At 42.1% G+C, this 25,694-nt stretch overlaps 1 protein-coding gene and 1 long non-coding RNA gene across 2 annotated transcripts in view; one reads left to right on the top strand and one right to left on the bottom strand.

Annotated features, from left to right (window-relative positions):
* Fto (fat mass and obesity associated) overlaps positions 1-25,694 on the bottom strand; it is a 355,067-nt gene that overhangs the window by 193,605 nt on the left and 135,768 nt on the right. The window contains exons 5-6 of the mRNA NM_011936.2: positions 6,433-6,512; positions 377-520 (exon numbers count right to left, since the gene is read on the bottom strand). Coding sequence (NP_036066.2) covers positions 377-520; positions 6,433-6,512 — 224 coding nt within the window. The remainder of the gene's footprint in view (positions 1-376; positions 521-6,432; positions 6,513-25,694) is intronic.
* 4831440D22Rik lies at positions 7,066-24,217 on the top strand. The gene is made up of 2 exons (XR_879086.3): positions 7,066-7,579; positions 22,807-24,217. It is a non-coding gene; the product is annotated as an RIKEN cDNA 4831440D22 gene (long non-coding RNA).

Genomic DNA, 25,694 nt, shown 5'->3' with positions numbered 1-25,694 from the left:
ACCTTTAACCCAGATTCTTATGAAGTCCTGACCATCAGGTGACAGCTCGCTTTGGGAGGTAATGGATATCAAGGGCAGAACTCTTATGAATGGCCTCAAGGCACACTTGATACTTGTTTGTCCCTTTTACCATGCAAAGACACACTGAGAGAGTGCCATCTGTGAATCCAGAAACATGACCTCACCCACACCTGATACCTCCTGGTATCACCTGCCCTCTCCTCTGACTTAAAATCTCCTGTATTAGACCCTCATGAAGCTGCAAGCAGGGATGAGTCTCAATCTACGCTCCCCTCTGACTAGGATCTCTTAGATTAGATCTCAAATTGCAAGCAGGGGTGAGTCTCAGACCCATCAGCTTCCTGAGGAGCCTCACCTCATTATGGATTTCCTCTCCTTGTTTCAAAACTGCAGGATCAAAGGATTTCAACGAGACGTCGCCATCGTCTGAGTCATTGAGGACATTCTGCAGCGCCAACTGACAGCGTTCTAAGATATAATCCAAGGTGCCTGTTGAGCACTGTCAAGAGAGAATCACAGGTAAGACATGGGGACCTCCAGGCTCACCACGCACTCTTCCAGCTGTACATGCTCACTGGTCATGCCCCCAGCTCATGCTCCTAAATGACAATTACAGCAGTGGCCTGCTTGATTCTGGGTGGACAGCCAGGCCTCAGCAGTCATACAGGCTGCTGGCTGTCTACACTATATGAACCCCCTCTCCGAATAAACAAGAGCCCTGAGGTATGGTATATACATGAGGTGTATGTATATAGTAATATGTTAGTATGCATTGTCTACATATACTGTAACATCTTACACACTAACTCTTAAATGGAGAAGAAATGTAGACAATTATTCAGTAAATATCCAGTTGGCAAGGATGGTGAAGATAAGTGATTTTTGTCTTGTGTAATGAATATATCAACAAGGAGGAATGGTAGACAGAGTGGACAAATTGTACAAAGCACATAAACTACAACAGCAATAATGTATGTGTGTGTGTATGTGTGTGTGTGTGTGTGTGTGTGTGAGTGTGTGTGTGTGTCTGTGTGTGTGTGTGTGTGTGTGTGTGTGTGTGTGTGTGTGTGTGTGCAGGGGTGACATTATAACTCAAAGAAAACATTCCTTCCCCTTTCTTCATACAGGAGGCAGCTGTAGTTCTTCCTCAATAATGAAGAGTATGAGGTAGGCTGTAAAGCATACTCAAGGCAAAGCTGAGACTGCGCTATCAGTGGGGATAGACACGCCTGGTTCACTCTCTTTAGGGCTGTGGAAATGTGACAGAAATCAAATGGAGCCTATTGAAGGAGCCTATGTTGGAAAAGCCAAAGATATAGATTGGGTATGCATTCATTTATTTTGATAATGAAATGATTTCCTAACATGATTAGAAGATATATGTGTGTGTGGATGGATGGATGGATAGATAGATGGATTGATTGATTGATAAAGGTAGGTAGATAGGCAGGCAGACAGGTAGGCATGCAGACAGAGACAGACAGACAGACAGAGACCGATTGACCAATCGATTGATCTCCTTTGGATGTCTGAGAAAAAAATATCCTTAAATTATTTTTATTTTAATATTCATAACTTAAAGTGAAGCCATAGAGAAAACCTTGCGAGGAAATCTGGTGGTACAGAAACTGCTATTGCCGATTTACACAACATGACATGATGAGCCTGGGAAACATTGAGTTTTTGTGTGCACAACAGAAGCTTGACTAACGTATTTTGCTGTGGTAATCCCGGAGTGCAGAACACCTGAGGATAAGCAGCACTGAGCAAGAGCAGGGAGGAAAACTCTACTCACAGGTGCCCAGTGCCTATCTCTAAGTGGCAGTCGTGAAGAAAGGCACCTCCCTTTCGTTTCTTCGTTCTAAGTATGGAGTGGCCTGCCCATGGGGCAAGCAGGTGCATGCTCACCTACACTCTCATCAATGTGGAGTCAGTTCAATGGACTAAACCTTATTTACGGTCACAAAAACAGAAGCGCAGAACTTTGTCTTCTGACTTTAAATATAATTGGTATAAAGTGGGCCTGAGTTTTTTGAGGTCTCAATCCTTTTTTGGTCACAAATTTATTGAAATATAATTCATAGCATGAAGTCCAAGTATTGAAAGCAACAGTTCAGCAATTTTTATTATATTCAGAGTTACACCACCATTACAACATTTACTCTGGGATAATTCTGTTAACTCCAAATGAAGCCCTTGCCCTTTGGTGCCCTTTGGTGCCATTTCCACCAGCACTAACTTGCTTCATGTTGTAAGGAGATGATGCTGAAGGCACACACCCCTGCCTGTCCTGGGCCTTTCAGCTCATTATAATCACCGGCTGAGTGTGGTCGCTGGTGCCTGGCTCTTTACACTGTACGTTTCTGTGGTTCATCCCAGTCGCAGCGTGCATCAGCACTGCAACCTTGTTTATTGTCAAGCAGTACTCAATGGCATGCAGATGTGATGAGCATTTGGGTTCCTATGAACATACATGTATAAGTTTTCATTTCTCTTGGCTACATACCCGGGTGTAGAATTGCTATGCTGTAGAGTCCCTGCATTTAGCCTCAGAAGTGCCAGACTTACCAAAGTCCCTGTAGAATAAGTACATTCCTTCCAGAAGTACAGAAGAGCTCCTATTTCTGCACACAGCCTTGCCAACATTTATTACTGTAATTTGACTCTGGCTTTTACTGGCAATTCTCTAATGACTAATGATGATAAACATTTTTGTTTGTTCTGTTTTCTGGGCTAGGGACGGACCCCAGGTTTTGTACATGAAAGGCAGGTGTTTTACTGCTGAACCACGCTCCCAGCTCTGCTGTGGGCTTTTCATGTCTTCTTCTTTTTTTTTTTAAGATTTATTTATTTATATGTAAGTACACTGTAGCTGTCTTCAGACACTCCAGAAGAGGGAGTCAGATCTCGTTAGGGATGGTTGTGAGCCACCATGTGGTTGCTGGGATTTGAACTCCGGACCTTCGGAAGAGCTGTCTGGAAGAGCAATCGGGTGCTCTTACCCACTGAGCCATCTCACCAGCCCTTTTCATGTCTTCTTGACGACTTTTATACCTTTACTGGCACATGCCTGCTTTGCTCGGTCACCATTTTAAACAGATTCATTTCTCTTTTAAAGGACTGATTTTTTAATCATTCTTCTATGCTTTGATCATCGACACTTATCTTTCACCCTATCTCTACTGTGTTGGCAGCTCATTTTGAAGGTCATAGAATTTTTAATGTTTTCTATTTTTTCCATCTGTTATTTATGCTTTGGCTGACCTATCAAAACCAATGCCCACACCAAGATAAGAATCACTTGTTGGAAATCAGTAAGATTTCCAAAACAAAACGAGGCATATGGAATAGAGAATGGAGCAGGTTAACACATGTGTGTCTGTGCCTCTGACTGATACATATTATCACTGAAATGATAACACAAACTTTAAGTTATTAGCTATTTAAAAAATAATTATATATAAAGTTTAAGTTTCTAAAACCAAACCACTGTTGCATCTCAAGAACAGTCTGAAAATGAGAACAGCTCTGCTCATCCACATCCAACTGTCCACACAGAACTCGCTCCCAATAACCCTGAGGGATAGCAAAGGGCCGTTTCCACAGCGCAGTCTGGGGATGGCGCGTAGGAAAGTCGCATAACACAAGAGTGTCTGCAGGTGAGGCGACTCTGGAAAGTGTGAGGCTGGGAAGTAGGAGTTTCTTTTCTGTTCTACAAGGAAGGAAGGAAGGAAGGAAGGAAGGAAGGAAGGAAGGAAGGAAGGAGGGAGGGAGGGAGGGAGGGAGGGAGGGAGGGAGGGAGGGAGGGAGGGAGGGAGGGAAGGAAGGAGGGAAGGAGGGAGGGAGGGAGGGAGGGAGGGAGGGAGGGAAGGAAGGGAGGAGGGGGGAGGGAAGGAAGGAAGGAAGGAGGGAGGGAGGGAGGGAGGGAGGGAGGGGGGGAGGGAGGGAGGGAGGGAAGGAAGGAAGGAAGGAAGGAAGGAAGGAAGGAAGGAAGGAAGGAAGGTAGGTAGGTAGGTGGGAGGGAGGGAGGGAGGGGGAGAAGGGGGGAGGGAAGGAAGGAAGGAAGGAAGGAAGGAAGGAAGGAAGGAAGGAAGGAAGGAAGGAAGGAAGGAAGGAAGGAAGCCTTTCCCTTCTTTGACCATTGAAACAGTTACCTAAGATGAAATGAAACATTTCATGTAAAACACAAACATTCTGTCACCTGAACCTGTGTCTAGTTTGGAGTCTCTGCATGAACTGCTTTTCTCTATCTATCTATCTATCTATCTATCTATCTATCTATCTATCTATCTATCTATCTATCTATCTATCTATCTATCTATACATAAGGATTCAAAGTTGCCACTCCCACAGTTGGTAACTGAGTCAATCTTATTAACTCATCACAGCCTGAGGCATCAAGGGTCTGCCTAGCTTTTCACTAGTGCCTGTGCTAGATAAGCCTCTTTATCAATCCTCTTTTACTGAATCCGTTCTGAGGTTTGATTCCTAAATCTACTGTAAAGAGACTGAAGATATGGGGGTTCTGTGTCACTGTGCACGAATCCCATGTAGATCTCCGAAGACTAAACCAACTAGATGTACAGGGACATACAGCTTCACCATAATGTTACTATTACTGATAACTACTAGTTTTTACTTCAGTAGTCCTATTTTTGTGGAAATAAAGTTGCATTAAAATAGTGATTTTAAAACCTATATTTTCAATTTTGGGAATTTTACCCACCCAAAATCCTATTTAGTCAGAATCATGTATAATAAGGCTAGCAGTAGTATTAAATAACTAGGCACTAAATGTTTGAGATTTATATGTCACACACGCTATCACAGAAGCTCCAAAGCAGTGGTAAGTAGCATGTAAACAGACTGAGTGCAGCTGTGCTCCAATAAACCTTTATTTATAAGAGCAGCCTCTGACTGGCAAATGTAGTATAGAAAAAAGATATTTAAACAATTAACATCATAGGTATTCAATTATTAAAATAACATGTAGTTTAAATTAAACTACAGAGAACATAAGAATCATAGATTGGCAGCAATTTTTCTCGTTTTGAGATGGTCTCACATATTCCAGGCAGGCCCCAAACTTGCTCGGTAGCCCAGCGCGACCTCCTGCTTCCACCTCCCGAGTGCTGGGCTGACAGAGATGCATCGCATGCTCTGATTATGGTGCGCTGGTGGTCAAACACAGGGGCTCATGCACAGCAGGGATGGGCTCTACCAATTCAGCTACATTGCCAGCCTGACTCACGAAATGTCTTCTTCCAAAAGAACCACTACACATAGTCCCTGCTCTCTTTATTTAAAGTGAGTCAATATCCAAAATATGGCCTAAAAATGCAAAAAAACACAAGGACAGCTATGATTAATCTGAGAAAGCTAAATGTAAGGCTATAGTTAAAAATAACTTAAGGATAGGATGAAATTGGTCAGCATGGAGAAAGGACTCAAAGCTACGGAGTAGGATACATTCCAAGTCCAACTTCCCGTCACCATGACGTCTTGTCTTATTTCCATTCTGACCTCAGATCAGCCATTGCCCTGCAAAACTGGGCTGGGAGCATGGCTGGAGCTTAGAAGTTCTCTGACCTCCATCGCTGTAAGCTTCCCATGGATTTACATGATATATCCAGCTGTTCAACCAAAATTTAAGGGAAATGTTGATCTCAGCTGTTTGAACTCACATAACATACACTTAGGCATATAAACTCACCCCATTTCTTTCCCTCTCAGCCATGGTAGACATGGTTACACGTGGATGCTTTAAATCGGCAGTATATGCTGATGGCATTTATCATTTCCATGAGATAAAGCCATTGGCTGGTAAGGTACTGCCAAACCTGAGGACCCGAGTTTTATCTGTGGGAGCTATGTGGTGGAAGGAAGGAAGGAAATAACTCTGCCAAGATGCCTCTGACCTCCACACACGTGCTGAGACACACAGACACACAACGGGAGAATACACACAAACACACAAAATAATAAAGAAATGTCATAAGCCAGGCGTGGTGGCACCCGCCTTTAATCCCAGCACTCAGGAGGCAGAGGCAGGAGGATTTCTGAGTTCCAGGCCAGCCTGGTCTACAAAGTGAGTCTAGGACGCCAGGGCTACACAGAGAAACCCTGTCTGGGGAAAAAAAAAAAAAAAAAGTCATGTGTTTAAAGCAAACAAACAAACAAAAACCCAGTTACAAAGGGCAAAGTAAGTTTTTTCTATACTGTGAGTAAACTTTAAACCTGCAGCTACTACAACCCAGAGCCAAAAATATAAGTATATAAGGTGTAAAGTCGAATTAGATACAAGTTAGTTTCCAATCAAGTACTCTTCGGAGCCCTACAATAAACTGTCCACCCAACGACCTCTGCCACATTCAGTTAAGCATGAATCATCACATTTTTATTTCTGCTTACCTCTGCCACACGGTGAGTGGAACTAAACCGAGGCTGTGAGCCAGCCAAAACACAGTGCTGGTGGGTGGCATTGAGGTCATCTGCAGAAAAAAATGCAAAAAATAAATTACCGTTTATTAGTCAGTACATGCTATCCACTGTTTAACTGGAACAAAAGGTGAACAGTAACTATGTCCCGTCATCCAAGGAACAACAGTCACCAAGGAGTTAACATTAGGATGGCCACACAAATACTACTGCCTGTGGATGGAAAAAATGAGCCCTTCAGTCCAGGGGTCTAGTGTATGTGTACAGATACATATTTATCTTAAATAAATCACCCACACCAGGATGCCATCAATAACATTCCAGGCTAGCTTCTGGAAGCATAGCATATGGACCACTACTGACACATGGTTTTATGGTGTGCATCAACTACCACGTTTTCTGTCTGTGGATTAAGCTGTCCTCTTTCATAGTTATAACTTTATCTTTAGCAGAAACCAGAATCCTTTTCAATTATTTAGAATTAAATGTCTTTCATTCCAAGTTCACCTTTTTTCTACCTAACTGAAGATTCAATTTTGCCCTGAAATTAACCAATCCAGCATGTTGGGCTCTTGGAGCAGAAGTCAAGCCTATGAATCCTGACTTCAGAAAGGAAACGATGGTGGTAATCCATTAGCGGAAGACAAATCAGAAGCCAGTTTCTGTGTGTTTTAAAATGAAGGCTACAGCTGGACAGTGTCTATCACACTCACTTAAGGCATTATTACCTCATTTATTACATAGACAAGAACTGAACAGTGGGTGCCTCAAAGACATGATCTCCACTGCAGGCAATACAGGCCTCTACAAGGTCTGAAGACAATGACTTCAACTACACGGCTACCTCCACCAGGTCCCATAGAGGTGGGAAAACACTCAGAGCTCCTCTAGACATAGAAAGGAAACAAAATGACAAGTGGAAGGCTTCAGCCCAGACACTGTGAAAGTAATCTAAGAGGGCTGAAAGCTTTGGCTCCCTGAGAACAAGAAATGACAGTACAAGACCTACCCACTTGTAACAACTAAATGCTTCTAACAAGAAAAAGTAACTAAGCAAAAATAGGCATCAAAGTTTTCTGACACTGGGAAACTGATCCCTGGGAGAAGAGAACCAACACAGGTAGGTCGGCACCTGCTCTAGCTTAGGTGGGAGGGCGTTCAGATACAGAGTAGGGAAGTAAAGTGAATGGAAAAGGCAGATGAGAACGGGCAAGCCAAGAGGGCAGCAAGGCTCCGACATGTACGAGATTGTGCAGGCCAGAGGTGGGGGTGGGGTGGGGGGGATGAGGGCGGGGATGGGAGTGGGGGTGGGGACTCACTGCAGTCATTGGCTAAGCACTGACCTATGCATGTGTGAATAAAAATGCCCAAGGGATGAAAAAGAAGCATCAGAAAGGAGCAGCCTGGGCTAACCCCAGACCTCACTCATCACCAGGAAGGAGGAGGCTCCGGAGGGGGACTGCTCCTAGGACAAGGTACTTCTCCATAGGAAAAGGGTCACATCAGCAACAGAGCCAAAGCTGTACTGTTAGATACACCCAGAAAAGCCTAAACTAAGCCTCTAAAGAACCCAATTCATATAAGAAAGTGAATTATCCATTAAGGCATATTCTAACAGTATTTAAAAGAATGTAACAAAAACAGCTATGCATCATATACCATATACTCTAGCATTCATTGAAAAGATAATAAGAGAAAACTCTACACCTACATAAGACATGTGCAGATCTTTCTTTTCACACACATAAAGTTTAATCTCATACACATATTCAGAAGCTTTTGAAAGTTGGATAGTCAGTATCCAACTAAAAGGGTCACTAAATGAGATGAATGGAAATTTAGACACTACAGGGAAAAAATGAGTGAACTTCAAAAATGAGTGAAGAAAGGAACTCTCCAAACTAAAGGACACATTTCTAAAGACTCCAAAAGCATGAGTGCGCCAGTGATGTATGGATGGATGTTAGTAGCTTGGCACACATGCAGCCTGCATCATGGTAAGAGCAAACAACCTGAAAAGGCCAATGTGCCCAAAGCATTTTCACACTTATGAAAACAACAGGCTCAGAGTCAAGCAACACAAAAACTGGAAGCAAAGTCAAACAGAATCAATGGTCACTGTGACCAGATGCCTGATGGTGGGAAAGGAACGCACTGAACAGAGGAAGGAGCAGTGTGAATGCAGACGGCTCTTCCCTGGTGGTCGGAGCATGCGGGAGACACCTGGGGAATGTGGATATATAAACCAAAGAAAATTGTCAATCAAAAGCCTGGACCTCAGGGGAAACGTGGGTCTAAACGAAAGGGCAACACAGAAAACACTGACCCAGCTCCTTTCTAGGAAATACATGAACTGAGTTCTTATACTACACACTACCTGTGGTGGTTTGAATATGCTTGGCCCAGGGAATGGCACTATTGGGGGGGGTGTGGCCTTGTTGGAGTAGGTGTGACCTTGCTAGAAGAGGTGCGTCACTGTGGAGGTGTGGCTTTGAGGTAATATATATGTTCAAGCTCTGCCCAGTGTGAGAGAGATTAATCCTCTCTTGGCTGCCTTCAGATCAAGACATAGAATACTCAGCTCCTTCTAGAGCACCATGTTTGCCACACTTCTTACTATGATCGATAATGGACTGAGCCACGGAAACTGTTAGCCAGGCCCAATTAAATGTTGTCCTTTATAAAAGTTACCTTGGTCATGGTGCCTCTTCACAGCAATGAAACCAGAACTAAGACACTGTTCAAACTAAGAATGGAGAAAAACACTGAGAATTCTCTGTGAAATTCATAGTTGGAGAGCACAAAATTGCTAAAAGACCAAGGCTGGTCATAAGACACAAACACTCTGTGTACCTTGCTACTTCACTAAACAACTGTTTAATACAGCTCCATTTACCAGAAACATCATGTGATCATTATGAAAAAAATCTGAAAAAAATTAAAAATATAGCTTGAAAGAATAAACAAAATCTGAATCAATCAAATAGGGAGGGATTTTAGATCACTTGTATTGGTCAGATAAGAGGAAATCATAAGTAAATCAACAATACCAAGACCTGAAAATATAATCTGCTTCCACTGGCTTAAGGCAGACAATGTCCTCACAAATCACTTCTCTTGCAAAAGGTCAGAGCTTCTTTCCTTCTTAAGGCTAAATAATACTCTAGTATATATAATATACATAATATGTCTCATATAATATATAATAATATAATATATAAAAATACATAAATTATATTACATATATATACATTTTGTGTTTCTGAATTGTGAATTTCTCAAGTTATTCTCAAAATTATATACTATATAATATATAATTTGCAGAAATAGGTGATATATTATATACTATATAAACTATGTTATAACACACAGACATGCATGCACACTATATTCTGTTCAACTATTTATTAGTTGATGGGCACTTGGCTCACTTCTATCTTCTGCTATTGTGAATGACAGTGGCATGGCCATTGGTGCACAGATCTTTGTGCACCTGATTTCAATGCACTTGGTATATATTCAGATGTGGGATTCCTGGCTTGTACAGGGATTCTATTTAACACTTGAGAAAATGCAATACAGATTTCCATAGGGTCACACCAGTTAACGTTTCTACCATCAGCACATATGCTCTCTAGTTTCTCCACACGCTTACCAACACTTGCTAGTTTCTGCCTTTCTTTCTTACTGCAGTGGTGTCAATTGGATATGTACATTTCCCAATGAGCAATCTTTTAAGAGCAGACTCATCTAGGCTGGCCAATCAAAACTGGTCACTCACCTAAATGTCTGAGGCCAAGTCACAAACTCTCAGAATAAAAAGGCAAAGCATTTGTGACCATGCAAAGGTGGCAGGACTACTTCTCTGATGTTCTAATGAAGATGGAGCTGCAGGCACAGACTGCAGCTCAGCAACTTCACATGCTATCAAGGTGCCCAACCCTGGCACCTCAGATCTTCTATGTGTGAGAATCTAAACAAACGACAACTTCAGCACCCTCTTGTAGAAAGAGGAAATGTACTAATCCAGATTCTACAATGAATTCGGTCCCAACTAAGGAGGGAAAATTCTGAGAATAACTTGAGAAATTCACAGTTCAGAAACGAAATCACCAAAAACCAAGATGGAATTACAATCTTGCCACCTCACTGAAAGCCGATTTAATGCAGTTCCACTCACCTGGGATATCCTCTTACACATCATGGAAAATATGAGAAGGCAATCTAAGAGTCAAAAAGCAGAGCATGAAAGAATGAGCAAACATCAGAACCAGTCAGCTATGACAAGAATGTTAGAATTACCAGACCATTAATTTTTTAAAAACTGTGATTAATATACTAAAGATCTAAAGGGAAAAGTAGACAACATACAAGAGCAGATGGGGAACTTGAGCAAAGGGTGGGGACTCTAATCATCAAAGAGAGATGTTCAAGATCAAAACCCCACCAGAAACGCTGAGTGCTTCTGATGGGCTCATTAGCAAACAGGACATGACAGAGGGAAGATCTCAAAGCTCAAAATATGTTAATAGAAACTTCCTGAACTGAAAATCCCAAAGAGAAAAAAATGGCTAGAAAAAGTAGACTATGGAAGAACTAAGATACGTCTATAAATGGTATCATATATGTATAACTGGAAGGAAAATACTGACAGGAACAGAGGAAAAGCAGGAGCAATGGTAAATAGCAATCCGTAAATCTCTATCACTCACCAACCCGAGGAAGCTCAGAAAACACCAAGCACAGGTGAGTGCCGACAACAAAACAGTGTCCCATACTCACTATGTCCCCATCACTGGTTTTATTTGCTTAGTCTTGAGGACTCTGAGACTGAGCCCAGGGCATGTACTCCACCACTGGGCTATATATACCTCTGCCCTGGCATATCACATTCAATTTCTGGAACCCAAAGACAAAACATTTTGAATGGAGCTAGAAAGGAAAACAACTCATCTATTTGGGAACAGAGGCAAAATCCAAAATCTGACCTCTCCTTGGAAACTGTTCAAGAAAGGAATATGGGAAGTTTAGGAAGTCGTATTGGTAATGGAAGAACAGCAGCCTAGCACTCTGCCACACGATAGCATCCTTCAAATGCAAGGAGAAATCAAGCCTTCCCAGACAAATGAAAACCAAAATTACTGTGTAGCCTCACATCTCAACACTGTTAAAGTTGTCAGAAGAGAAACTGTGGGTCTGGAACTCAGTCTCCAGAAGCAAGGCGACAATAAAAGCTACAGAATTTTACACTTGGTCTTGGAGACAACAGTTTATGCAGAGTGCAATAAAAGACAGACAGGACGTAAATGATGAGGACAGGAACCAGAGATACTTTGTTCTGTCAGCATACCTGAACAACTGCTAAGTTGTAGAGTTCTGTTTAAGGACAGAGCTGGAGTAGCTACAAATATAGCTTACAAAGTCCAGGCCAGAAAGAGAACAACTATCAATGATTCGTAAGAAAGAAAAAAATGAATCAAACAGAATCTTCAAACCCACAAATGGTGGGAGGAGCGAACAGGAACAAAGGACAGGAGCGAACAGGAAGTGGCACAATCATGGCAGTGACTCCTGCAGTTCCCTCAGGAATCAGTCATCTAACTCCGCCTGCAGCGTGCAAAGGATGCCCCAGACAGTATTCCCTGCTGTGAGGGAAAGTTATGGAGGCTCAGTGAGGGAGGGTCACCTGCCCAAGAGCACACTGGGGAAGACACAAATGTGGTTCTACTCCAGCTAGAAAAGTTGGACAAGAAAACCACCAGACCTACCAGCTCCAGTTTCAGCTCCTTCTTGACTCGAGGATTTGGACAATTAATGTGAACTTCCTTCACTCTAGCGGCATCACTGGGGAAGCTACAAACTCAACAGTTCCAAATTCATAATTATCAAGTTGTTGAGCGGGAGAAAGGGTAAGAAATGGCCTTTGAGCTCGCTATGTATGTATGCTGCTATCCATAAGGTTTCAGGTTAGTCTCTTGGATATGAAACTTGAAGATTGTTTCTAAATGTCACTGAAAATGTTGAAAACGTTACTGTTGAAAAAGTAATGCCCAACTAAATATTGTCAATAAGAAACACAGTCTAAGTAAAAAACCACACTGAAGTAAAAGAATGGAGCAAAGTATGCCATGCCATATTACTCAAGAGAAACCCAGCTGAAAGCAGAGTACAGGGTAGCCTGTCCTCTGGATTGGCAGAGGGATAGACCCTTACAGACATCTTATTATGTCTGTTTGCGCTGCATATGGTTTCATCAAATGTAGGGATGATCATGGCTGTGGTTACAGGGGGCTAGAAGAGCAAGCAGAAATAGAATGTGGAGAAATAACTCATAAGAAACATGCTGAATCGTGTGTACCATCAAAAAAAGAAAAAAGAAAGCCAGTGTGGCTATACTCATATCACAGAGCAGACTTCAGGACAAAAACAGAAGGACTTTATGATCATAAACCCTTTGGTTCCCTGAGAAAAATCTAACAGTCCTTAAAGTAAATCCACCTGACTGTAGAACTTCAAGCTATGCAAGAAAAACCTGATAGAACTATGAGGTTATAGACGGACACGTTCCTTTGTCAAAAAAGGAAACACACAGCAGACAGAGAATTATCAGGGGAATCACTGATCTCAATAGTACAACTGACCCCAAGACTGCTTGCTCAACCACACCATATGCCCTCCAACTACAGTCCCATGAAACAGACTCCAAGGGAGACCACAGTCTGGACCATCTTATGCACATTAGGGCATTTAAAACAGCCAAAATCATGTCATATCTACCCTCAGACCACAATGAAATCAATAGCAGCAACAATAAAATCATTAGTAGAAAGCTAGAAAAATTTTAGAACACTCTGAGAATGAAAAATATACTTCTACACAAGACACAGGAGAAAAAAGTCATGAAAAATTATAAAAGATTATGAACTAAATAAAAATAAAACTGTAAAAAAAACTGTACAGACGTTTTCTGTCATTGTGACAAAACATCTCAGAGGGTCAACTAAGAGGAAGAAGGTCAGAGGTCAACTGAGAGAAGGTACCAAGGTAAATGATGAGACCATGGCTGGCTGGCACCATCATTTTTAGGCATAGGCAAGGCATATATATGCTAGTAAAGGGTAGTGGAGGAAGCTGCTCACTGCATCATCATGGCTGTGAAACAGAAAGGGGCCAGGGCAAGATAACCCCACCCTCTGTCCCCACCTTCTGCCCTACATTCTCCAGGCAACCTCCCAGCTGTGTACTCAGATAGGAACCCAGCATGGCTGCGTTCATCCCGGAGAGCTGATGATGACTAGCAGCATTCTGTGGGACCAAGCTTTCAACGGCAGGCTTTGGGGGAAGCACTTCCTATCCACGCCAAAGCAACTCACCTTAGCAAGCTGAATGCCGTGTACGCTTCTTGCAGAAAAGGTCCTAGCAGCAAAGCAAATATTTAAGAAGAAAACGCTGAGATCAATAACCTTAGCTTTCATTTCCGAAAACTGGAAAAAGGAGTTAGCTGATCCAGCATGAACACAAGAAAACAAGTAAAATTAAGAGAAATCACTGAAATAAAAATAGAAAACAGGGGAATATGTTCAAAGTGCAATATACTCTCAGTTCTCATGTATAATATATTCTTACATGAAAATGTTCTTATGTAAAAACACAACTGACAATGGATATCTACAAAGAAAAATTAATTATGCTTAAAATTTAAGCCAATAGAATCTATGAAGGCAAGAGCTGGTTTAGGCAAAACATCAGTAAGACTCTATCAGTAAGAAAATGCAAATTACTAATATCAGAAATTAATGACCTGACATCACAACAGATGCCAGGCTTTAAAAGATAATAAATGAATGCCATAACTATTTCTATTCTCTAAATTTGATAATAAAGGTTAACTGGATCACTTTCTTGAAAAGCATGATATGCTAAATTTCACAGACAAATAGACAATCTAAATATGCAACATAAATAATCCCATCTCTATTAACTGAATAGACAATTAATAATCTTCCAAAACCAAAATCAACTTATCTAAACAATATTCACACTGTATCTCGTCAGACACTGGTGGGACAAAGTTTAGGCAGCCTCTGTAAGGAGGTGAAAGCATACACTCACTCATTCCATGACGTCAGCCTGTCCCTGATGCCAAACCCAGAAAACCATAGTGCACAGGGTTAAAACTTCTCCAAAGACGATCAGCAAATTGAATTCACCAGCATCCTAAAAGAATTATTCATTGTGGCCAAGCGGGATGGAAGACGCCTTCTACCTCTGAAAACCGTTGATGCAATGCATCTGATCAAAAAGCTAAGGTGACCTGTCAATCCACTTGACTGATCGTAGTGAATGAACCATTGCAGTGTGGGGTGTTGCAAAGGAGCGGGGATGTGCATACATGGGGCAGGAGTCTGCAGAAATCTTTCTGCAGTTTTGTTAAAAACCTAAAATGGTTCTAAAACAATGAAATCACTAAAAAGGGATAACAGACAGGTATAGATGAAACCTCACTGTCAGCTGGATTGAATTAAGAATCACCTAGGAGAATGAGCACACTTCTGGCTGTGTCTGAGAAGACAGTTCAGAGAAGACTAGCTAAATGAAGGGCAAAGATGGATGCTGAACGTAGGGGGCGGTATCCCACACATAGGAATCTGAACGGAATGAAACAAGAGAAAGGAGAAAGTGAACTGGCTGGACAGCAGCATTCATTTCTCTCTGCTTCCTGATCCATCAGGATGAGAGGAAGCTTAGCCAAAACGTCTACCACCATGAACCTTAGAATAACCCCCAAAGTGGGCTGCAACCTCCAATGACAATAAACCCTTCCCTCTCATACCTGGTAACAACGATGAGAAAATAATCCATGTGTGTGCACACGCGCGAGTGTGCACACGCGCGCGCGCGCGCGCGCGCACACACACACACACACACACACACACACACTGAGAAGTGCTGAACAAGGTGGGAAATGGATGGTGCACTCATTCGAGTGTACGTGAATGTAGAGGCAAGAGCAGGATGCTGCTGGCTTCCTTCATCACCCTCCACCCTGATGCCTTGAGAGAGGTCTCGCACTGAAGCCAAACTTTTGGGCTAGACTGGCTGGCCAGCAAGCTCTCAGGATAGTTGTCTCTATTCCATGATGGCTATTCTTGGTTGTCAACTGGACTACATCTGAAATTAACTAAAACCCAAGAGGCTGGGTGCACCTGTGAGGGATTTTTTTTCCTTAATTAAACCATTCCAAGTGAGAAGACCCACTTCTAATCTGAGTCTTTTGAGGTGTGAAGATCCAACTTTAATCTGGACTATGCCTACTCCTGGGGGCTCATATAAATATCATGGAAAAGAAAGCTTTTATTTGCCTGCTTCTCTCACTCTCACTGACAAGTCCATCCCTTCATGGGCAATAAAGCCTCCATCTTCAAGATTCTGGCTTATACTGAAGAGCAGCTGGGAACACCCAGCCTTATGGAATGAATGGCTTCTAGAGTCTTTGACCTTCTGTTGGTGTGTGTAGATATTAACAGAATATTTTCATTCTATCAGTTCTGTTCCTCTAGAGAACCCTAACACAATTCTCCAATAATGAAGGTGCAGGCTGTGTGAACATCACATCTTCATGTCTAAAGAGCAAGTATTCTTATCCAATGAGCCAGCTCTGGAAAATTCTGTAAGACTGCCTGGTTCATCATGTTGATATTACCAACATGTAGGCATTCTTCCATAGTGTTTCAGTAACTATGACTGAAAAACGACTATTTGTGGTACTTAATTTAAAAACAGGATGAGCAACTGCCAGCATCAAGCACTGTCCTGGGTAGAGAGAACAAAGCAAGGCAGCAGATCTAGCAGAGGCCATACTCTCAGACAGTGAGCTAAAGTAAACCCTTGCCCCCTTAAGCTGCTTCTTGTCTGGAATGTAGTCATAGCAAGAAGGAAAGTGACTATGAGGAGTGACCCATTGGGTAGAGTACTTGCCATGGAAGCACTGGAGTGTAAGGAACTGAATGAGGCTCTCCAGCACCATGTAAAAGCCAGGTCAATCAGCACATATCTGGTGCTAGGAAGATGGAGACAGGCAGACCCTTGGAGCTCACTGGTCAGCCAGCCAAGTCCAAGTGGTGAGCTCCAGCCGGAGTGAGCAATCCTGTCTCAAATACTGCTGGGAGGGAGGTGACTGAGGAAGGCACTCAGCATCATCTCTGGCCTTAACACACCCACATGCACTTAAGCACACAGTTATATACAAATGACACACACATGCACACACAGAGAAAAGTCAGCTACTGCAGTTTTAGTTTAAACAATTTGGAAAGTAATTAGAAAAATCATGTGGCCAAATTATTTTTTTTTAAACTGGACTCTGGCAGCTGTACAGGAACAAGAGATGATTTGGGTACGGTCTGAGTGCCCCCTTGGCTCTGAGTATTAAAATTTAATGTCCACTGTGAGGTATTAAGAAAGTACAAAATTAATATTGTATTGGTTGGAGGCCAGGGTCTTCGGGAAAGTGAACAGAATTAGGTAAAGTCATTAGGGTGGTGCTCCATGGTTGAATTCTGGTAACAATATAGAAGAAGGAGAAAAAGAAGGCACACACAAGGATGTACACAAACATAAACCCATAAACAAACACACACATACAAACACACACACACACACACACACACACACATGCATGCATGCATACACATCCACATGCACTCTTGTCCCTTATCATGTAGTACCTGATACGATCTCAGGACTCCACCAGCAAGAATGTTACCAGATATGACGCCCTGATCTTGGATTGCCAAATGTTTGAGATAAAATAAGCCTCAACTTTATAAGGTTAGTCTGCTTTGAATATTTCATTACAGTAATGAACTACCAGAAGACTGAAAATAAGCAAGAGCTGACACTGGGAAACTTGTAGTAGGTCATACGGAAGTTGATAGTGACCTGTACCACAGTGGGAAGTGACAAAGAGTGCCTGGATTACAGAATGCTTTAGTGAAGGGCTGCAGAACCTCTCAATGCAATGAATAAGTCAGGTGGGGAAAACAATGGAATTCAAATCAACTCTCCAGGCTTCAAGGAAAAAAACTGAAAGAAGGTGAGTATTTCACAAAACATTAGGATATGCTACAAAAAGCAGTAGAAAACACCAATAAGTGGAAGGATGCATCTGTGGTATGCCTGGACCTGTAAGGACAGGCATAAACACAGCAATACAGAGCACCAAAGCCCATCCAGTTGTACAGGCATGCAGTCAAGCCCGACAAGGAGGGCTGGCCCTTCTCTCCTCAAGGGTGCCATCTCTGAGGACTACGGACACACTGAAGCATCTGGTGGAGGCTCTCTGGAGCATCTCTCCTCACCATTTGCCTAAAGCAATCAGAATCAAGCAGAGGAATGAAAAGCAGGACTCAGAGGAGTCCAGAGGAAAGAAATTTAAGTCTCAGAGAAATCCGAAGATGCTCTGTATATACTCAAAGGCCTTCTTACTGCTGCAAGTATAAACATCAGGACCCACAGATACCATTAACATCGGGATCCACAGATACCAATAACATCAGGACCCACAGATACCAATAACATCAGGACCCACAGACACCATTAACACCAAGACCCACAGACACCAACAACATCAGGACTCACAGACACCATTAACATCAAGACCCATAGACACCATTGACATCAGGACTCACAGGCATTTTTAACGGACATTATTTGTTAAGTGTTTCTGTTACATTGAGTGCCAATGAGTCAACTGGAGAACACCTTACTGAAAAATTATTTGGTGGGTGAACCTTTATTTATATCTTTTGCAGCTCTCCAATCAAACAGTCCTTTGGAAAATGCTTTCAAATGCCTCTAATTCTCTGTGACATTTTTGGATGGGGGAACCTTGAATTTTCATTTTAGAACTAATTTTTCTAAAATTCTTAAGTCTATAAAAGTGGCTTAATGTTTGTGAATTGAAGATCTCATAGGGTATACTAAGACAGTCCCACTTTCAAAGTTTCTTCTTAATAAACTGTAGAAAGAAAGACATGTGGATTTGCTGGGGCTATCTAAGAATATATATATGTGTATGTGTGTGTGTGTATATATATATATATATATATATATATGTATATATGTGTGTGTGTATATGTGTGTATGTATATATGTGTATGTATATATGTGTATGTATATATGTGTGTATACACACACACACACACACACACACACACACACACACACACATATATATATAAAAGCTCTGACTACAGCCAGAAAAAGGGTTTACAGATCATTCAACAAAACAGCAATACAAAAAGCACTGTGGCCATGGTAAAGAGCGCCCTGGGTGTCCACAGGAGCATGAAACCTCACCTCATATATAAAAGCCACACACAGAGAAGTTTAATGGACAATCAATCTGGGTTTTAGAATGGACAGCCCCACATCCTGGAGCTCTTTCCTCCCACTCTTGGTGGAAACCAAGACAGGTAGTCACCCTAAGTCTGCCCAGACCCTGACTTCCTGGGTTTTGTCATTCGTAAGTAAGTCACAGGGGTGACTCAACCCAAATTTCTTAAAGTAGCAGTCAAGAGCTTGGCTCCCGCACCGCTGCAGTCAGTGGGTTGAAGAGTAAAATCCAATCTCCCTGTGCACCCGAGCACTGAGCTCTGCACTGTGCTCACCTGCCCATCCTCATCCCGCAATCTGAATAGTTATGACCCCACTTTTCCCCTCCATGTTGGGAAACCCTTGAGTGAGATCATTTTCAGAACTGAATAGCTGATAAGAGGAGGAAGGCAAGTTCCTGGCAAGATGTCAGATTGGACAAAGACAGGGGCTGCCCCATTCCCTGACAATCTTCACTGGAAAATAAAAACTCCATAAGCCCTTGCAGCTCCATGCCTTAGGAAAAGGGGGTCAATACTCCAGAAGCCAGTGTCTGCGCTGGAAATGAGATGGGTGGAATTTGATTAAAGAAGGGCAAAAGAGGTTGATGCATGGCTGTCTCTGAAAGAGCAGTCTGCCTAATAAATAAATATGCAATGAGATCCCAAGAGGAGGGCTCACCCTCTGCCACAGAGCCTGGGAAAGCTACAGGTGCTCAGGTCAAGGCTGTTGCCACTAAGGGATGCTGTGTGCACACAACCACCTGTGCTCAGATGCTGGGATGTTGCTATTGCTGACTGTGCTCTGAGAAGGAACCCAGGCCGGGCTGAATTGAGGACTTAGAAGAAAGAAGTTGATGCCCATCTGCTCATACCGCAAGCATCCCTGCACAGGAAGACACAGAGAAGTCATGAAGCATGCTCCAATTTACCAAGCTGCCATCTTGGCTGTAGGAACACATTTGGCCAGAAAGTTCAGTCTCCCACAGACAAACCCCAAGGAGCCAAGAGTAGCCCTCTTTGTATAAGGATAAACAGATAAGACATCACTGATTCAGGTAAAAATACTACAGTTCAAAGAAATGGAACCACATTGACTGTTGGAGCCTCTGAACACAGGCTCAAACTGAGAGAAAGGCACGCTAGAAAATAGTCAACTTCCTTAGAAGACACTGGATTCTAGAAGATGTTGTGGTTATTAGAAGGTCCAGGCTGACTGTTGCAAATAGAATCCCATGAGCCCGGTGAAGACTGCTGGCTGGCCTTTGTTTTGCTATTAGCTAGAACTGTCCCACTGAAAACCACAGCTAGCATGAATGGCAGAGGGCTTGCTGGGGAAAAACAATGAACCTACAGAGGTAGATGAATGAGCCGAAGAGATTCCGCTGGCACTCAGTAGGACATGAAAGGCAGACACGGAAGAGACATGGCACAACATAGAACACGCTCACTGAAACCAGAGAGAGAAAGCAGAGAAAAAAGAATGACCAAAAAGATGGCACGCCTGTTTCCTAAGTTGTGAAAAGAACTGTGTGTCTATAGGACAAAATGCTTGACCAAGTACTGAAATACATTCTGCCAAAATTAAATATGAAACATTATGGCTTGTATCCACCTTTAATCCCAGAATACAGGAGACAGAGGAAAGTGGATCTCTACAACCTTGAAGCCAGCCTGGTCATTTGGAGTTCCAGGTCAGTCAAGATTACATGCAAAACAATGCCTCAAAAAAAAAAAATAACAACAACAAAAAATGACAAATGCTCTGATAGTCAAACTTGTCAATGTTTTTAGATTTAAAATCGCCAGGGAAATATACCTTGGGGTAGGTCTATAAGGGCATTTCCTGGAAGATCTAACTGAGGAGAAAGACCAACCCGAGAATTAGACACCACCATCCCGCTGGCTGGGGTACTGGAGTAAAGAAACTGGGAAAGCAATCTGAGTAGCAACAGCATTCAGGCCTGCTTCCTGACTGCAGATACAATGTGATCCACAACCTCAGACACTGTAGCCGTGTCTTTTGAGCTGTAATGGACTTAAACAGTGAGCCATAATATACCACTGCTTAAGCTGCTTTGCCATAATCTGCCACAGTAATGAGAAAAATCACTAACACAAATGCCACAACACAGTCATGTTCGCTACAGCTTAAAGTGTGAATTGGGACAGTCAGGAGAACTCCATCTTAGGTGTTTCTTGCATAAGATTTCACTGGCTATTCAAGGTCTTTGATGGTTTCATATAAATGTTAGTCACTTTTTTTGTTTTAGTCCTACAAAAAGAGTTACTGAAATTTTTGATAGGACTTTCAGAAATTTCTAATTCACTTGGTGGTAATCTGGACATCCTGACAGAACTGGTTCCTCTCACCCAGGAACGTGAGCTACCCAACCACTTATTTGTGACTTCAATTTCTTTCCAATGTGTTTTACAGTACTTGGTACTCAGAGCTTTCACCTTCTTGGTTAAACATAGCCCTTCATAATTTTTCAGCATTATTGTAACTGGGATTGTCTATTTTGTATATAACTAAAACTATTTTATTTTACATCTATAGTTTGCAATCTTTGCGGCATTTATTAGTTCTAATGGGTTCTTTGTTTTTGTTTTTTTTTTTCCATTTTCTTTTTAGAGTTGCTCATATCCAGCATCATCTGCAGGCACAGGCTGCTTTGCTACTACCTTTCAGTTTTGAAAGCCTTACATTTCTTTCTTTATTTTGCCTTATTCCAAAAGGCAGACACGGAAGAGACTATTTTGCAACATCAAGTACCATACTGATAAGAAGTGCTAACAGTGGGCAGCCCTGTCTTGACATGTGTGTGTGGCCTTCGCATGTATGACACTGAATGTTGAGTCTGTCCAATGTTTTTCTGCATCTGTTACAATCATCACATGATTTATCCTTTTAATATATTAATATAATACACAAGAATATTCAATATGCATGGACTAAGCTATCCTACCCACTGTGGATAAATACCAGTAGATCTTGGTTTGTGATCCTTTTGTTACTGAGTATGGCTTGCTGATACTTTAAGAATTTTTAAATCTGTGTTCCTCAGAGATGCTGGGTCTGCCTTTCTCTGCTGTTAGGATCATGACTGAAGATCATGATGGACTCATTATCCACATCTGGAAGTGTTCTTTCTTCTTCAGTTTTGTAGATCTTTAGAAGGATTGTCACAGGCTCTTTAAATGTTTGGTGTTAAGCTTGGCAAAGCCCTCAGACCTCAGTGCTTCTCCGCCAAGAGGCTGTGATTCCTGTGGGGTTCTCTCTCTTTCCCATCCCCTCACTGAGTCTCCCTCAGTATGTGCTGTGTCTAGGAACGCACTTCTTTACCTAGGTTGCTAAGTTGCTTGAGAGAAGGGGCTATTGGCAGCGATCTCTTAAGATCTATTTCAGGCTGTGATACAAGTTGTTACAATGGTGCTTTCATTTCTAATTTTATTTCCCTGTTCTTTTTCTTTCTTTCTCTTAGTCCAGCTAAATAAACACTTGTTAATTTTGCTGAACTTTTCAAATGACTGAAATCTTAGCTTTGCACACGCTTCCTATCTTCCTTCTGGTGTCCATTTCACTTCTTTCTCCTCTGTTCTTTGCTCCTTCCTTCTTTCTACTAGCTTGAAATTTGTTTTTTCCTTTTCTCCTGGAGTCTTGAGATATTAACTCAGGTTGTTTATGTGTGGTCTCCCAGCTTGTCCTGAGCACCCGTTATTATGAACCCCCCTCTGCGAGGCGCTTTAGCTGAACCTCAAAAGTTCTGGCACCATTGTTTCCATTTTCATTTCTCTAAATGTTTTTAGTTCCTTTTTATTTCATTTTTTAAGAAACTAATTTTTGAGGCATTCTGAAATTCCAGTATATATGCATTTTACAGTCTGCCTCTCATCACAGGTATTTCTGCATTTGCATCATTGTGGTAAAGAAGATGGTTTCTTAAAAGTGTCAATTCTTGTTTTATGGCAGAATACATTATCTGATCTGGAGATGCTTCATGTGCACTGTGCACCTGCTGCTGGACAGGCTCTTCCAGACTCGTCGCTGAGATCTGCTGGGCTGACATGGCTGTCCACGCCTGTTGTTCCTTTATTGATTTTCTGTCTCAATGATCTATTATTGAAAATAGAGAGCCGAGCTCTCCTACTATTGTATATATATTGCTAAATATTTCTTCCCTCAGTTCTAATATCTGCTTCATGTACATAGGTAGGCTAGGGAGTGTATATTTACAACTACTCCATGGATAAAGGCTTACCAACTTCCTGTTATTATACATGACCTGTGCACCTCATGAGTTTGCGACATAAACTCTCATTTGTCTGACCTAACCTTTGGTTGCTACTTTGCGTGGTACTTCTTTTGCTACCCATTCATTTTCAGAGGGGTATCTGGCTAAGATCCATGTCTGGTAGGCAGCACCGACAGCGGTCTTTCCTTAGCTCCAGTTTGACTTTCTGCTGCCTCAATTATCCGCAACTGACTCAACTCAACACCCACCACCTAGATCATCATGACTGAGTAGCCAGGATCATCTGAAGTGCACAATCCTTATGACATATATCCAAGGCCATCAGCACCTGCCACAGCAACACAACAGCCATGTTTCACTTCGCTCCATCTCATCACGGAGGTACCAGGTCACACCTCGGCACGAGAAGAGGAGTACACCCTGAGGTCCTTGGAAGAAATCCACATACACAGAACTTTATTATGGTAAATTATAGTTCTGTAAGTTCAGGCTATTAGTCAGAACTTTTATTACAGCATAATTATAGTTATTCTATTATAGCTATTACTATTAATTTCCTATACCTACCTTATAAATTGAACTATCATAAACTCACATGTATAAAAGAAAATCAGGTTTAGCACCCCAGTGGTTTCAGGGCATCCACTGGTCTCTTGGGCTGTGTGGCTAAGGCAGAGCTGCTGGAGTGGGGTTTTGTTCTGGGGAATCCATACAGCAACTCTATAACTGGACATGATTACAGAACTGAATCCATTGACTTACTGCCATCTTTCATTGCGTTATGTTGGCCCTTTTGCTTTCCTCCTCTTGTTCTGGCCTCTACGACACAGTCACTCGCCGACAGTGATGCGCTTTGACTCCTCTGTCCCTACCCTTTGTGTATCCACTACATGGTTCCTGCTTACTCTGGGGCCTGTGTAATTTACAGCATCCACAGTCCAGTCTAGTTAAGTTAATAACACACCACAAGGACACCAGGCCTCAGTTTCTCCACTCACAATCTGTGCCTCTCAGAGCCTCCATAGTGGATGTCCATTATTATAGCCAGCAATACTGGTTTTTAATACGTTGTCTCTGAATTTTTATGAGAATTATTAATTTATACAAGATAATACTTTGTCTCTGAAATTACTGAAGAAATTTAAGTTACTTATTTATGTAACACAATTTCTTTATTAGAGATTTTTGAGTTGTAGTTTTTTGAATGCCTATATCTTGTATTTGTCTAGGAAAGAATTCTCCTTACCATTCTTTCTGAAAGACAGTCTTATCATGTGTAGTACTATTTATTGCCAGATTTTCTCTGCAAAACTTTAAATATATCATTCTTCAAGGTTTTTTTTTTTCTTTTCTTTTCTAAGACACCACTAATTTCTAAGTGGGCTGGCCTGCAGCTTGGGTCAATAGACAGTTCAGCCAGTCCCTGGCTCCTCAGAGGCAAGCCTAGACCATGGATGGATCCATAAATGGGTGTCTGACTTCAGTATAAGGGAACTAGCCGGAAGCTGACACAGTAGGAGTAGGCCAGAAGGCCTGGCTCACACACACCACACTAGCTCTAAGAGAGTCTGTGGAAGTCGTCTTAGGCCGTGAGTCCACCTGCCTAGATATGGCACCATTTTTATGGAATCCAAATGGTGCAAAGAAGCCAACACTGGATCTGACCCAGAGTCTAAGTTCACCGAGACAAACCAAAATCCTGGGTCTCTGCAGGTCACACAGAAGCCTGGGCCAATCTACCGTGGGCCTGACACTGGGCAGACTTGGCACTTCAGGTCAGAGTTGCTTGGGGTGGGTCTGCTGCCATGTCTGCAGCAAGCCTGATGCTCACTTCACTCTGCAGTCTGCGCTTGCTCGCCTGCCCTCTTGGTTCTGAATGCCTCAGCATGAGGGAGAGGTGACAGAGAAACCAAAGAGCCCTCCCTGCTCTCCTCCTTGTGCCTTTTTTCTGTGCTGTACTTCGATGCTGGAATCTAAGATTACCTCGTCACTATGAAGACAGTCTTCGTACACAGATAATTGTGCAAATGACGTTCCAATGACAGGCTTGGTGCCGAAAACCCCTGTTTCACCATGTTGCTTGGGTGTAAAAGATTAATTTTATACTCATTTTTAAAAATATGTTTTCAAAGAATATTCAGTAAGAGAAATACTGAGGATATGACAGCACTGAGAACTAAATGAAATGCAAATTTTGGAGTGATATATATTTTAAGCCCTAAAAAAAAAAAAAAAACCACTATCAAACATAGGAAAATGCAAGGAGGATTTAAATGACTGCTATAAATATTATTGCTAGTTTACATATTCTTGCAGTTTGTAGATTCTCTACGAGTATGTCTCACACATTATTAATTTCCCAATACCATTTTTCTTTTCTCTGAAACTCAGATACATCATTTTTGGAAGATAAAAAGGAAATATTCAATGGAGAGCTATTCGTTAACTTAAAAAAGGGGGTGGGGGGCATGGTGAAGCCTCTCCAGTGAAGTCTAAGCTGTGTAAATGTACAAGCCTAAATGTGCTTCTGTGAGAACACACAGGCCAGGGGTGTGGCCCAGCAGTGGAGTGTCCGCCTGGCACTGCAAGGCCCTGGCTTCCGTCC

This window comes from Mus musculus, chromosome 8, assembly GCF_000001635.26.
Source record: "Mus musculus strain C57BL/6J chromosome 8, GRCm38.p6 C57BL/6J".
NCBI lineage: Eukaryota > Metazoa > Chordata > Mammalia > Rodentia > Muridae > Mus > Mus musculus.
The sequence above is the reverse complement of the archived record's forward strand: the minus strand, read 5'-3'. Positions and strand labels throughout refer to the sequence as shown.